Here is a 12877-nt window from a genome sequence, read left to right as displayed (position 1 = left end):
AATTGTGCGAGATTGAAAGTTTCCCTTTCACGAAGGATTTTGATGACCCAGTGGAATTTTACAACGATGTGACAACTTGGGTATTTTGCCCTGGATCAGGCGTGTAAAATTAAGCACTGTGCTGTGATGGGAGTTGAATCTGCCCAGAAAAAAAATTCCCAACTTTTGAGAGAGAAAACCATATAACTGAACCAAAGAAAATGAGTGTAAGAAGCCTGCTTCTGGTTGATTTTAAAAGCATCAGAGAGAAACCTTTGGGTAAATTTTAATTTGTATGTTTAATTTGTGCAGGACTTGCAAATGTTTAATTACAGGGTGAAGTCATTGTAGTTTTTTGTATTTTTTCTTCATTGAGCAGAAATTCCTAGTATAATTTTAGAATTGAATCTAATGTGACAGGCTGACTTTAATTCTTTGAAAGTTAATTTCTTGAAATTTGTTGCTGTGTGGCTTCTGTGTTTCTACTAGAGCTATTATTTTCCCCAGACTCCCATTTTACAGATGGCTTCAACAAGAATTAGAAGACAAAGACTTCAATATTAAACTGCTCTCAATCTCATTCTTTTGATTATGCTCCAATGTGACAATTAAACAGATTGCTAGCTTCCCAGTAGTTAGAATCTAAAGTTCTTCAACCCATTCTTGCCTTGCAGCCAAGTATAGTCAGAAAGTAACTTGATTATTGTTGTGTTTATTTTGTTTTGGTGATTGACGTAACTGTTTTAATAGGTTTGGTTTTGGAGAAGTAAATTTATAAATGTGCTCTCAACCACACAAATAGTTCAGGTACAGGATTAACGTATCACTTAAATTGGACAAGTATAGGCAATCCCCAGGTTAAGAACAGCTGACCCCTACAAAAGAATGAGCTCCCATAATGTTATTAAATTCAAAAGTCCACTGTATATACATATATTCATTCATATGTTCAGCAAAATTAGTTTTGTCTCTCTCCACTTTGAGTAATTGTTCTTATCAGTCTTATGTGCTTTTGATATCATTCTTTACAATATTGTGGAGGTATGGTTGTAATATCAAGTGATTTTTTTTTGTGTATTTTCCAACTTGTGGACAAAATCGACTTAAAGACGTGTAAAAATGGAACCCGTTCATTACCCTGGGATGGCCTGTACTGCTATACAAAGGGTATATGCTTTCCATATGTTTTTCAAACGCTGACATGGCACTGTTTGCTTAAATACCCTTGATCAAGTGATGATAACATTTGGTGATAAATTTATTTCAGGGGTTACAAGATTACAATCTGCAGCTTTTTCTGCAAGAAAACCCAGTCTTCCAGAAGCCACAGTCATTCCAGTTCCAGCCTAGTGATAATGATACGGTAAGATTCACTTATTCAGAAATATTATTGTTAATGGCTAATACAAAGATGTCCTTCATTCCCTCTAACCCAAGTTGTTAACAAAAACTTAGATTTATAAGAATGGCTCTTTAGAACCAATTATGGTTTTAAACATCAGATAGTTGATGGGGAAGAATTCTGGAGCCGATTTTAACTTTGAATAATTGATAGGTTTGTTCTTTGTGTAACATACAGAATAAAATCACCCATCTGATCATTAGATTTTTGAGAAAAGATTCCTGAAGCATGGAGGATGAAACCAGTAACACTGTTTATGAAATAATGCTTGAAGGAATTAAAGGCAGTTGCTAAAATTTTAATATCTTTTATAAATTGGAAAACAGCCGTAACTAAATTAGGTGTTGAGAAAAAGGCCAGAGTTGCTCATGATGGTATCAGTTTACATGACAGCAGAATTTAATCCCATCGGTTTATTTAACAGATTATAATTTCAGCTCTTTCACTATTTAATCCTACAGAGCCATTAATTTTTCATGCTCTTGGTGTCGCTGGTAAGGCCAGCATTTATTGTACCACTCTAATTGCCCTTAGAGTTTCTGGTGAAGGTACTCCTAAAGTGTCATTTGGTAGGAAGTTCCAGGGTTTAAATGCACTGATAACAAATCAGCAATATATTTCTGAAATCAAGATGGTGTGCAACTTGAAGGGCAACCTTGGTGACAGACATTATGGGTTTCGGAAATGCTTTTGGAGTAGATTAGGCAAGTTAGTGAAGTGCATTTTGTAGACTTTCTACACTGCCATCCCTATATGCCGATGACGGAAAGAATGAATATCCAGGGTGGTGGATGGGATGTCAGTGATGGGGGCTGCTTTGTCCTGGATGCTGTCGGGCTTCTTGTTTGGAGCTAAAATCACTAAGTCAAGTGGAGATTATTTTATCACATTCCTGACTTGTGCCTTGTATGATACAAAGGCTTTGGGATTTCAAGAAGTGAGTTGGTTTTTGCACAATTACCCAACCTCTAGCCTGCTTTTATAGCCACAGTATTTGTGGTTCATTTGAGTTACTAGTCAATAGTGACCATCAGGATTTTGAGCATGGAGGACTTGACATTCAATGGCTTTACCATTGGTGAAGGTAGATGGTTAGACCCTTTTGTTACAGATGGTTATTGCTAGCACTTTTATGGGGAAAATGTTATTTTCCAGTGATAACCCTCTCTGGTACCTCATCAAAGAATTTGATTGAGGTTATTAGAGATTTATTGAGGTTATTAGAGATTTATTGCCTTTAGCAAATTTATTCCAACTGTATGATTAACACATGCCTTTCAAGTGAAAGTATATTTTGCCTTTGACAATGGTTTCCAATAATCAATATTGCACTGACTGGCCTGTATTTTCTTGGCTTTTCCCTGTTACCTCTTGTGAATAGTGGTTAACATTAGCAACAGTTCAATCCTCTGGCTAGTCCTGTATCCAGTGTGGATCGTAAGATTGTTTCTAATTTTATAAATTACACATTTGGTGCTTTGGACATGTTTGCCTCTACATGAAGGTTTTCCTTTGGGTCCTTTTAATCAGTCCAACCTTTTCTCCAGGAATCCTCTTAATTTATGTGTGTGTGTGAAGTGTTTTAGCAATTTAATATTGCCTGATAATCTTGTAATTTTTCTTTGCTTCCCTGTTAAGCTTTAAAATTCTATCACAGTTTTAATGACCTATTTGTATATTAACTGAATAACTTCCTTCACGCTTAGAATGTGCTGTCTTCCCCGCTTCCAGAACCACTTAGTATGTCCCTTCTACTGAGAACTGTAACATCTTAATCAATACTGCCACACCCACTCCTCCCATTCTTTTCTTTTCCCAATTTTCTTGCATAGCTTCTAAACAGGAACATTGAGAACCTATTCCTCCTCTTGTTTGGGCCATGTCTTTGTCATTGTTAATATAATTATATCATAAATTGCATGCAGCCTTGTAGGATTAACAATCTTATCAGTTAGACTGATTTATATACAATGTAACACTTAATCACATTTCCTATTTTTCTCAATGTAGTCCATACAATTACCTCTGAATATTTTCGCTGTTGTTAGTATCATATTATCATTATAATCTCTATTATCATGACTGCTCTGTGATACTTTTTTGGTCCCTTCCTCTGCCAAATTTAGTTTAAACCTTCTGTAACCATTTAGGAAGATCATTGGTTCTAGCCATATTCAGGTGCCGTCTTTTCATTTAATACCATTACTCCTGCCCCCAGAAATGATTTCCAAAGCCCCAAGAATCTGAAACCCTCCTTTCTGCATTACTTCACCATGTATCAATTTGGGCTGTAATCCTGGGATGACTATCTTTTGGTTGATTCTTGGGATGGCATGTTTGTAATATGTGATGAGATTAAGCAGATTGGACCTATGCTCTCTAGAGATGAGATGATCTCATCAAAGCAGGTTTGATTTTTCTATTAGAGATTCTCTGATTATAATCTTTTTTTAAATGTATATATCCATGTTTGTCCCTGGATATTGTGGCATTTATTGTCTGTCCTTGATTGTCCCTGAACTGAGGAGGCAGCTGATGTCACCCATTTGCTTTTGCCCTCTTTAAGAAGCACTGAATCTGTCTCTGTACCTCATGCATAAAAAGCAAATTGAACAATGCTTTATGATCTCTTAACTTTTAAAATTGCTTGTCAAGGTAACAGTCCAGCTTCCTTTCAATGTGTTTGGTTGATCTTGCACAAAAAGCTTTTTCATGTGTTCTCTCTCTCCTGAGAATGTTTTATTTCCTTAATCCCCTAAGTTTAGACGAGAATTTTGTACATGTGCTCTAGTTTTTTTTGGGATGTGGACATCGCTGACGATGTCAGTATTTATTGCCCATTCCTAAATTCCTTTGGGTAAAATGCCTTACAAGGCTATTTCAGAGGACTTTTAAGATTCAACTACATTGCTTTATGCCCAGATTCACATAGGCTAAACTAGAGAAAGATGACAGATTTCCTCCCTTGATGTACATAAGGTGGGTTTTTAATGACAATCCAGTAGTATTGTGGAAGTCTATATTGTAAGTTTAAAAAAAATAAATTCCATAGCTGTCATGGTGGGATTTGAGCTAAGGTCTCTGCATCATGGGTTACTCATCTAAAATTTAACTATTGTACCAAATTGTCCAAATTAAATAGAATTGAAGTAATTTTTGCTCATTGATTAATGGTACTGACCTGTTTCTTTTAGGCTTTAGTAATCACGTATCAGAAGATAATAAAAATTATCTTCAAATAACCATATGTTTGACTGAGATTTTTTGTTTGCTTTAAGGATGGTTAAAAACATTATTCCAACATTCATCTTTCCATATCAGCACTGAAATTAATAGTAAATATTATCAACAATCGGTTCTTTATGTAGCATACATCCGCTCACCAAGTTATCAGGCCCTTGTTCTTCTAAATTGAGTTTACTTATGCCTATGCCATGCATATATGTCCAAGTTTGATTTGTAGAAAATAATTACTGTTCTCTTAAATTATTTTGACAGAAAATTGAATGTCAGTTTATTGCCAGTTGTTATTTTTAAGAATATAATTTTGCCTATGAATTTGGTTGAATGTGAAAATGCTGTATTATTTTGGAGTGGTTGGACAGTTTACATGTAAACTAAGAAAAGGCATGAATAACCCAGATGCTGTATTATTTGTGCTGCTTTTATTTTAACTACACTGTGTGTAAAAACTAACATGTTCATTTTGTCCTATTAACATTTCTGTTGCTCAGAGTTTTAACACCGTGCAGCTTGTGGATATTGACCTCTCACCCATCAGCACTTTGAGAATGACTTTAACAGAGGTACACACACACTCTCCTTGTGTGCTCAGTGTTCTGTGGTGAAAGTTTGGTGTGCATGTGGAGAAATTGACATCTTTTGAAGGGCAACGGCAACAGTTCTAAGAGGCTGTGCTACCTAATTATTATTGCATAAATGCTGGAAGCTTGTGAATTGGCATTAAAAATAAAATGAAATATTTCCACTTGGAAACTTTTGATATTGTTTCATTAAATTTGGCACTGCTCCAGATGTGCTATAAATGTGTCAAAAATTGTTCCACTGAATTCCATTAAGTAACATTGTGCATAATTTTTATACATTGGATTCTTACTGTATCACAGCCTGGCATATGTTGCAGTTGTGTTGCACCCTTGTTATTTGCATGGAGACATAAGCTTTCAGGATGCTAAAAGGAATTAGGCATATTGCCAACTAATCAATACAAATGTTACTTGATTGCAAGATGATTTCTATTTGCTTCACAATGAGAAACTGTAATATAAATACTTAATAATCTTAAAGCTTTAATATGGTCAAAGAGATGCCATTGATAATGTACTTGTGATCACAATGATAGCATTCAATAGCAGTCATCCTTAATGGATTACTTAATTTTCACTGATTTTCTCCTATGACTAGCAATTAGAAATGTTGTTTTCATATTTTTGCATCTAAAGTACCTAATTACTTTTCCATGTGAAGTCTTGTGCTGAAGCCTGGATCACAAATGGCATCCTGATAGATTTCATGAGACGATTTAGTATATGGACAATAAATGGGAACTGAAAGTAGTGGTCAACCTGTTCTGTAGCTCTAATAATGTGCCAGTTTTTGAGATAGCAATCAGTAATTCTGAAGGTGTCTTGGTAAAATATTTCTATCAATGATGATATCTAAAATATAATTAGAAGCCATGATGTGGATGTACATCTTATCCTTAGTTTTACAGTTCATTAGATCACTAGCAATAACTACATAAGTATTGGTGTCACAGAACATGGGTATAATTAACATAAATTGCACATTACAGTGCTGATTTATTACTTGATAATATTATATGTACTGCCAAACAATATCAGAAAATTCCAACCACTCCCAAAGCGTGAAGTAGTTTAAATTACTAACGTTTTGTGTTGAATTATTGAAAGCAGCATTCTGCAACAATCAAGTTATTGTATGCCAGAAAGCAACTTGCACTGGAAAAAAATAATGCTGCGTGTCCTCTGTCGATCCTCCCCACTTGGAACCCTTTCCTTCTCCTCCTCCTCTTCCTCCTCCCCCCACCTGCTCCACCTGTTGATCTTTCTCTCCATCCCCCTCTGACACCACCCCCCCCCCCCCGCCCCCAGCCAAATTAAAGGTCCTTCATTTTAAAATTCTGAATTGGAAGCTATATAGTTCAATGCACTTAAGTTATTGTAACCGACTCATCAGAATAGTTAACATTATGAAATTTACAGGAAGTCATACTCTGGAATTCTATTTAAGTCATTTGGATTCTGGATATTATGTTTTCAAATAACAGTTAATTAATTCTAGAAAGCAGACTGTTAGCTTATTCTAGCTAAGTATTAGAGCTACAGAAGATACTTATTAGACATTTTCCTTTAATTCATTGGCTTCCACTGTAACAAAGTGGAGTATTATGGGCTTTCTGCAGTCTGCAGAGGAATGAATTCCTCCTGCTATTTTGACTTTTGACACTTCATTATGGATCAATGGAAACATCTGTTTTCTTTTAACAGATATTATCACCAACCAAATATGGAGATATTTTTTGTTGTTGCATAGTTTTTTTTCCTTTATCAGGGAGTTATGCTTGCTTTGTTATGAAGTATTCAGATGTTACTTTTCTTGAAAGCTGAAATTTCTGATATCATTATCTATATAAATCCTTTAATTTCTTTTATTTTTACCTTATTTTAAAAGATTTTAATGCTGCTTTTGTTAACTCCAGAATCAACTATTCTGCTTTTCTCCTGGTTGGTCTGTTTGAATAATCTGACCTCAACCAAAAGTTTGCTGCTTGTATCCTGAGTTGTGTTCACTTGTGACCCAAGTTTGCTGCTGGTCCACCAGTGTCTTAATTTTAAAATTCTCATCCCCCTATTCAAATTGTTTTATGCCCTACAATCTTGAGATGCTTGCAATCCTCCAAATATACTCCCATCGATTCCCTACTTCCTTCTCCCCACCATTCTGGTGGTGGTCAAGCTCACAGCTGCCTAAGCCATAATACCTAGAATTTCCTCTTCAAATTCTTCATCTCCCCTTTGTTTTAAAGATGCTGCTTGGAAATTATTTCTTTGACCACGTATTCATTTACTTGCATTAATGTCTTTATTGGAATAGATGCCAAATTAGGTTTGATTGTACTGTATGAAGTGTGTTGGGGCATTTTATCATGCAAGGATATACTGTAGAATATTGCTATTTTAGTAGATGATGATTTTATTAAAGTAAGCATTGCTGGAATCCTTTTTGCAAAAGAACAAAAGGAGTGTTCTGGTGATTGTAGCCGAAGTCAATTGAAAATCAGCAAATTGCAGTCTTGGCTTACTTCCTCTGTTTTAGGGCAGTAATGGTTCTCCTATGGCACCATTCCTGGTAGATCTGAAGATATGCAATTTTATAAAATGAAGGGTGTTAGGGTGTAAAACTACATATTTTTGTGGTATTCACTGCAAAATTATGCAGTGTTCTGCTGCTAAAGCATAGCTGTGTGAAATTATTGTGACATTTTAAAGGCAGTGAGGTATATAATTATTTGCCTGGAAGCTAACTATTGTCTTTTGCATATCTTCAGATTATTTGGAAGTCAGACTAGCTTTTCAAAAGATACTCCCTCGTCAGAAACTTCTGATGCTGTTCATATTTTTTTTAATAAATGTAACACAATTCTAATGTTCTTTGGTATGTAAATTTTAGACAGACTTTCTAGATTTTCAATATTAATCAAAGGAATTTGTGCATTCCTTGGGTCAGTTAGAAGCTAATTTAGAATAACCTTGCCTGCTTTTAAAATTAAAAGTGATGAATTTGCTTGAGTGAAGTTAGAATGCGACAGATGCCAACTGCATACAAGTCTGTTATTATATGGAACAGATTTTCCAGACACTGGTTTTAAATGCATTGCTTACAGACAATGTGGAGCTAACCAGGATATTAAGACAGTAGGCATTGAATGTTACCTGATTTAAAATGTTATTCATAAATCCAAACAGAGAGGGTTGAAGGTGAATTTGTTAGACCTTGCCTGTTGGTCTTTAGCAGTGGATTATTAAAATAGCTGATGATAGAACTGGGTACACTGGTGCTTTGCATGCTCCGGGTGTGTGGTAAAACTTGCTGCTCTTTTTATTTGTCTCAATCAGTCCGTTTCAAATCTGAGAGTAAGCAGAAGTATTGTTTACCCTTTTACTCATTTGATATTACAATGCCACTTCTAACTATAATCAAATCTCCAGAACACACACAATAACTTCTTGACTGCCTAGGGCTGTGTTTCTTATGTCAGTTACATAGAGAGCTGGAGATTATATGTTTTTAAATGTTCTGTTGCCCACCTCCCCTAAATTTAACTGTCCCCCATTTGCCAGTGTTTTTGCAGTAAATGGAGGAGGCAAAATACTTAGTTGTTTATCTAAAAGAAAAATGTTTTTCTTCCCCCACAAGCGTCATAAGTTTGTAATATAAACATGGTTTACATGTTAACTATCAAACCCATTTGTCTTAGGACTGTTACTCTTATTCTTTCTGAGCACTTTGACCAATATTCCTTTAAGTGCGTTTTACCCATGTGCTTTATACTTTTGAAGCAAACGAAAGGACATAAGTCGGGTCCTGTTGCAAATGCAGCTTTATTCACACACGCAATACTTAACTTGGGTGCTAACTATCTGTCCCGAGTCCAAATGCTATCCATTACACTTTGGGGCAGTCACAGGTGTTTTCTCTGGACTCCTGGAATCCAGGGTCCTCTGCTCTTCACGAAGGTTGGTCCCCTGCTTCAGGTGGCGCTTATGCCATCTTCGCCCCGATGGAGCCCTCAAAGTAGGCCTTCAGTGGCTGCTGTCGGGGTTTATTCACTGCTGACCACCAGGGCAGAGTTATCACTCCTGTAGCTTGCTATGGGGGTTAGTTATACCCTTCTGTTGCCTTCCAGAAACTTCTCTTGGCTTGACCAATTGGACAGCAAGGTGGGAGGTCCACTGCTAGTCACCTCAAAGGATAATGAGTTTGGGGGAAGCTTTGAAATCAACTCTCCAAATTAGGTTGAGGCAGAAAACTGAGGCTCTATTGCATCTATCTCTCTATTCTTTCTTTTTCCCTGACATTGTAGAACATAAAATAGTACAGCATGATGTTGTGCCGAACTAATTAAATGCCTATCTAATCCCTTCTGCCTACATAATGTCCATATACTTCCATTCTCTCCACATTCATGTGCCTGTCTAAGATTTTTTAAGAGGCTCTATCATCATATTTGCCTCCACTACCACCACTAGCAGTGCATTCCAGGCATTCAGCACTCTCTGTGCCCTGTGCAACTCCTTTTGAACTTGCCCCGCCTCACCTTAAATGCATGCCCTCTAGTATTAGAATTTTCGACCCTGGGAAAAAGATATTGGCTGTCTACTCTGCCTCTTGTAATCTTTTAAACTTCTATCAGGTCTCCTCTCAGCCTCCGCCACTTCAGAGAGAAAAATCCAAGCCTGTCCAACCACTTCCCCATAGCACATGCCCTCTAATCTAGGTAGCATCCTGGTAAACCTCTTCTGCACCCTCTCCAAAGCCTCCACATCCATCCTATAATGAGGTGACCAGAATTGAATAATCAGCCACTAATCAATGGACCTGCATGTATGTGGTTAGTAATATCTATTCGTGTCATAGCATCATGACCTGAGAGTTCAGACTGAATATCTGGCCAAGCTAGTTTTGTGGATTTGGATTTTGCACTCATTTAAAGTCAGCTTGGCTAACATCCCCATGATTTCCAGCTTTGTGTTCTGAGATGCTGATTGGCCACAGAACATAGAATAGTATATCACAGGAACAGGCTGTTCAGCCCACAATGTCTGTGCCAACCATAATGCCAACTTAAACTGCACATCTCCCTGTCTATATCCCTCTATTCCCTGCCTGTTCATGTGCCTGTCTAAATACCTCTTGAACATTAATATCATATCTGGTTCCACCATCTCCCCTGGTAACACATTCCAGGCACCTCTCTGTGTAAAAAAAAAAGCAGGTGTTTTGCCCTGCACATCTCCTTTAAATCTTACCCTTAAATGTATGCCAGCTAGTATTTGACACTTCCATTCTGGCAAAAGGACTCTATCTACCCTGTCTATGCCTCTCATAATTTTATATACTTTTATCAGGTCATGCCCCCCTCTGATGCTCCAGAGAAAACTATCCAAGTATGTCCACCTCTCCTTATTGCTAATACTCTCTAATCCAGGCAACACTATTCCAAATGTGACCTAACCAAAGTTTTATACAGCTGCAACATGACTTCCCAATTTTTATACTCAACTCCCCGACTGATGATGGAAAGTGTGCTGTATGCCTTCGTTACCACCCTATCTACATATTGCCACTTTCAGGGAGCTATGGACTTGCACCCCAAGATCCCCTGGGCACACCAGTGCTCCAAAGGGTCCTGCCATTCATGATGTATTTTCCTCTTGCATTTGACCTCCCAAAGTGCAATACCTCACAGTTGTCCAGAATAAACTCCATCTGCCGTTTCTCTGCCCACATTTCCAACTGGTCTATATCTTATTGAATCCTTTGACAACCTTCCTCACTATTCACAACTCTGCCAATTGTTGTGTCATCTGCAAAGTTACAAATCAGCCCACCTACATTTTCATTCTCTGTTTGTCTTGGGCCTCTGTTGTTTATGATATATATTTTATGTATATCACAAACAACAGAGGCCAAACACTGATCCTTAGGATCATCACTAGTCACAGACCTCCAGAGGAATAGCACCCTTCCACCACTGCCCTCTGTCTTCTATGGCCAAACCAGTTTTGAATCCAATTTACCAAGTCTCCATTGATCCCACGTTCATCTCTGGATCAGCTTACCATGAGGAACCTTGTTGAAAGCTTTACTAAAGTCCACGTAGGCAACATCCACTGCCCTGCCTTCATCAATCATCTTTGTCACCTCAAATAAAAACTCAGTCAAGTTTGTAAGACATGACCTCCCCCTCACAAAGCCACACTGCTGACTATCCCAAATATGTCTATGCTTTTCCACGTGCGAGTAGATCCTATCCCTACAAATCTTCTCCAGTAATTTCCCTACCACTGATGTAAGGCTCACTGCCTATAATTTCCTAGTTTTTCTATATTGTCCTCCTCATACTTGGAAACAACACTAGCTATTCTCCAGTCCTCTGGGACCTCACCTTATTGTTCATTCTATAGATGCTTCCATTATAAAAATAATTTTCAAGACTTATAAATAAACTTTTATTGTATTCCTGTGAAAAGAGAATTTTTGCTGTTTCATAATGCAGTTTTATGAACCAATTTCCAATGTCCTCCTCGCTTTTCTGCATATTATCTTTACAAATACAACAGAATAAATTTCAGTATCTCTTGGTATGTAAGTTAGAGATTTTTCTTTAAAAAAAACATGCTTGAATGCAAACAAACTTCATAGAAAAGGTGAAAAAATTGTGTTCTTGGTCATCCTTATGGGCAACCTGTTACAGAGTCGGCAGTTGGAGAATGAATCTGGAACCACTGAGGAGCACAGCCTGAACAAGGAGGCTCGTAAATGGGCAACACGTGTTGCACGGGAACATAAAACAATAATCCATGGTCAGAGGGTAAGTGGGAAAAATAGAAATAATCTACCTTATTTTGGTAAAATAAACTTGGCTGTCCTTGACTAAACATGCAAGTCTAGTTTAGAGCAATTGTGCAAAAATGAACCTAGTCCTGGTTGACATTACTGTGTCTGTTTCACAGCATTGTTTTTAAAAGCAGAACCAATTTGGATTCATTTAAGATGTTAATGTATAGTACTAATCCCATGTGTTTACCTTTATTGACATCTGTTAATAGGCCAAGTTACTCACATTCTGGGGATGAAGCTCTTATTACCTATCAAAATTGCCTATCCAACATGCAAGTCGTATCATTGACTTAGTCATGAACAATGTTTATGTTTTGAGCCTATCTTGTTTGTCCTTCAATCCTTGACATAACAAAATCACAAATTTGCTTTATTTTACTATGATTTATAGGGTCATTTGATTTTTTTTAATTTACAGACTCTGGAAGATCTAAAAGCTCAAGGAACTGTGGTCTCGGAACAAGGACGAATGGAATTAGAACAAAAAGTAGAAGAGGCTAGAGAAACGATACGGAAGGCTGAGGTAAGAAAAATAAGGGCAGAAAATTACCTTTCCAAAAGGAATGTGGATACTGATTAATGCATGGAGTAATTGTATTGGATTGTGACTTTGCTAAATGTAGTAAATAATGAATGGAAAATATAAACCATTCCATTTTTAGTATGTGTGTTTGTGTTCATATATCTCCATTCCTTACTTGAAATTGCCATCAAGAATATTTACTTAGCAAAATATCACAATGTTGGTTAATTCTCTTTCCTATTTATTTGCATGTTCTACAGTAGTAATAACATTGCTACATCACATTCTACTGAAATGTCTTAAAT

The 12877-nt window shown here is 36.9% G+C and overlaps 1 protein-coding gene across 2 annotated transcripts in view; it reads left to right on the top strand.

The window, feature by feature from the left end:
* The window catches only part of LOC127575780 (F-BAR and double SH3 domains protein 2-like), a 171517-nt gene that overhangs the window by 123994 nt on the left and 34646 nt on the right, over nucleotides 1-12877 (top strand). The window contains exons 10-13 of one of the 2 annotated variants that reach the window (XM_052025862.1): nucleotides 1247-1342; nucleotides 5116-5187; nucleotides 11904-12020; nucleotides 12468-12572. In XM_052025862.1, coding sequence (XP_051881822.1) covers nucleotides 1247-1342; nucleotides 5116-5187; nucleotides 11904-12020; nucleotides 12468-12572 — 390 coding nt within the window. The remainder of the gene's footprint in view (nucleotides 1-1246; nucleotides 1343-5115; nucleotides 5188-11903; nucleotides 12021-12467; nucleotides 12573-12877) is intronic. The other variant, XM_052025863.1, reaches the window with a different exon arrangement.

Source organism: Pristis pectinata, chromosome 11, assembly GCF_009764475.1.
Source record: "Pristis pectinata isolate sPriPec2 chromosome 11, sPriPec2.1.pri, whole genome shotgun sequence".
Taxonomy (NCBI): domain Eukaryota; kingdom Metazoa; phylum Chordata; class Chondrichthyes; order Rhinopristiformes; family Pristidae; genus Pristis; species Pristis pectinata.
Note: the sequence above shows the minus strand (reverse complement) of the source record. Positions and strands in the feature narration are given on the sequence as shown.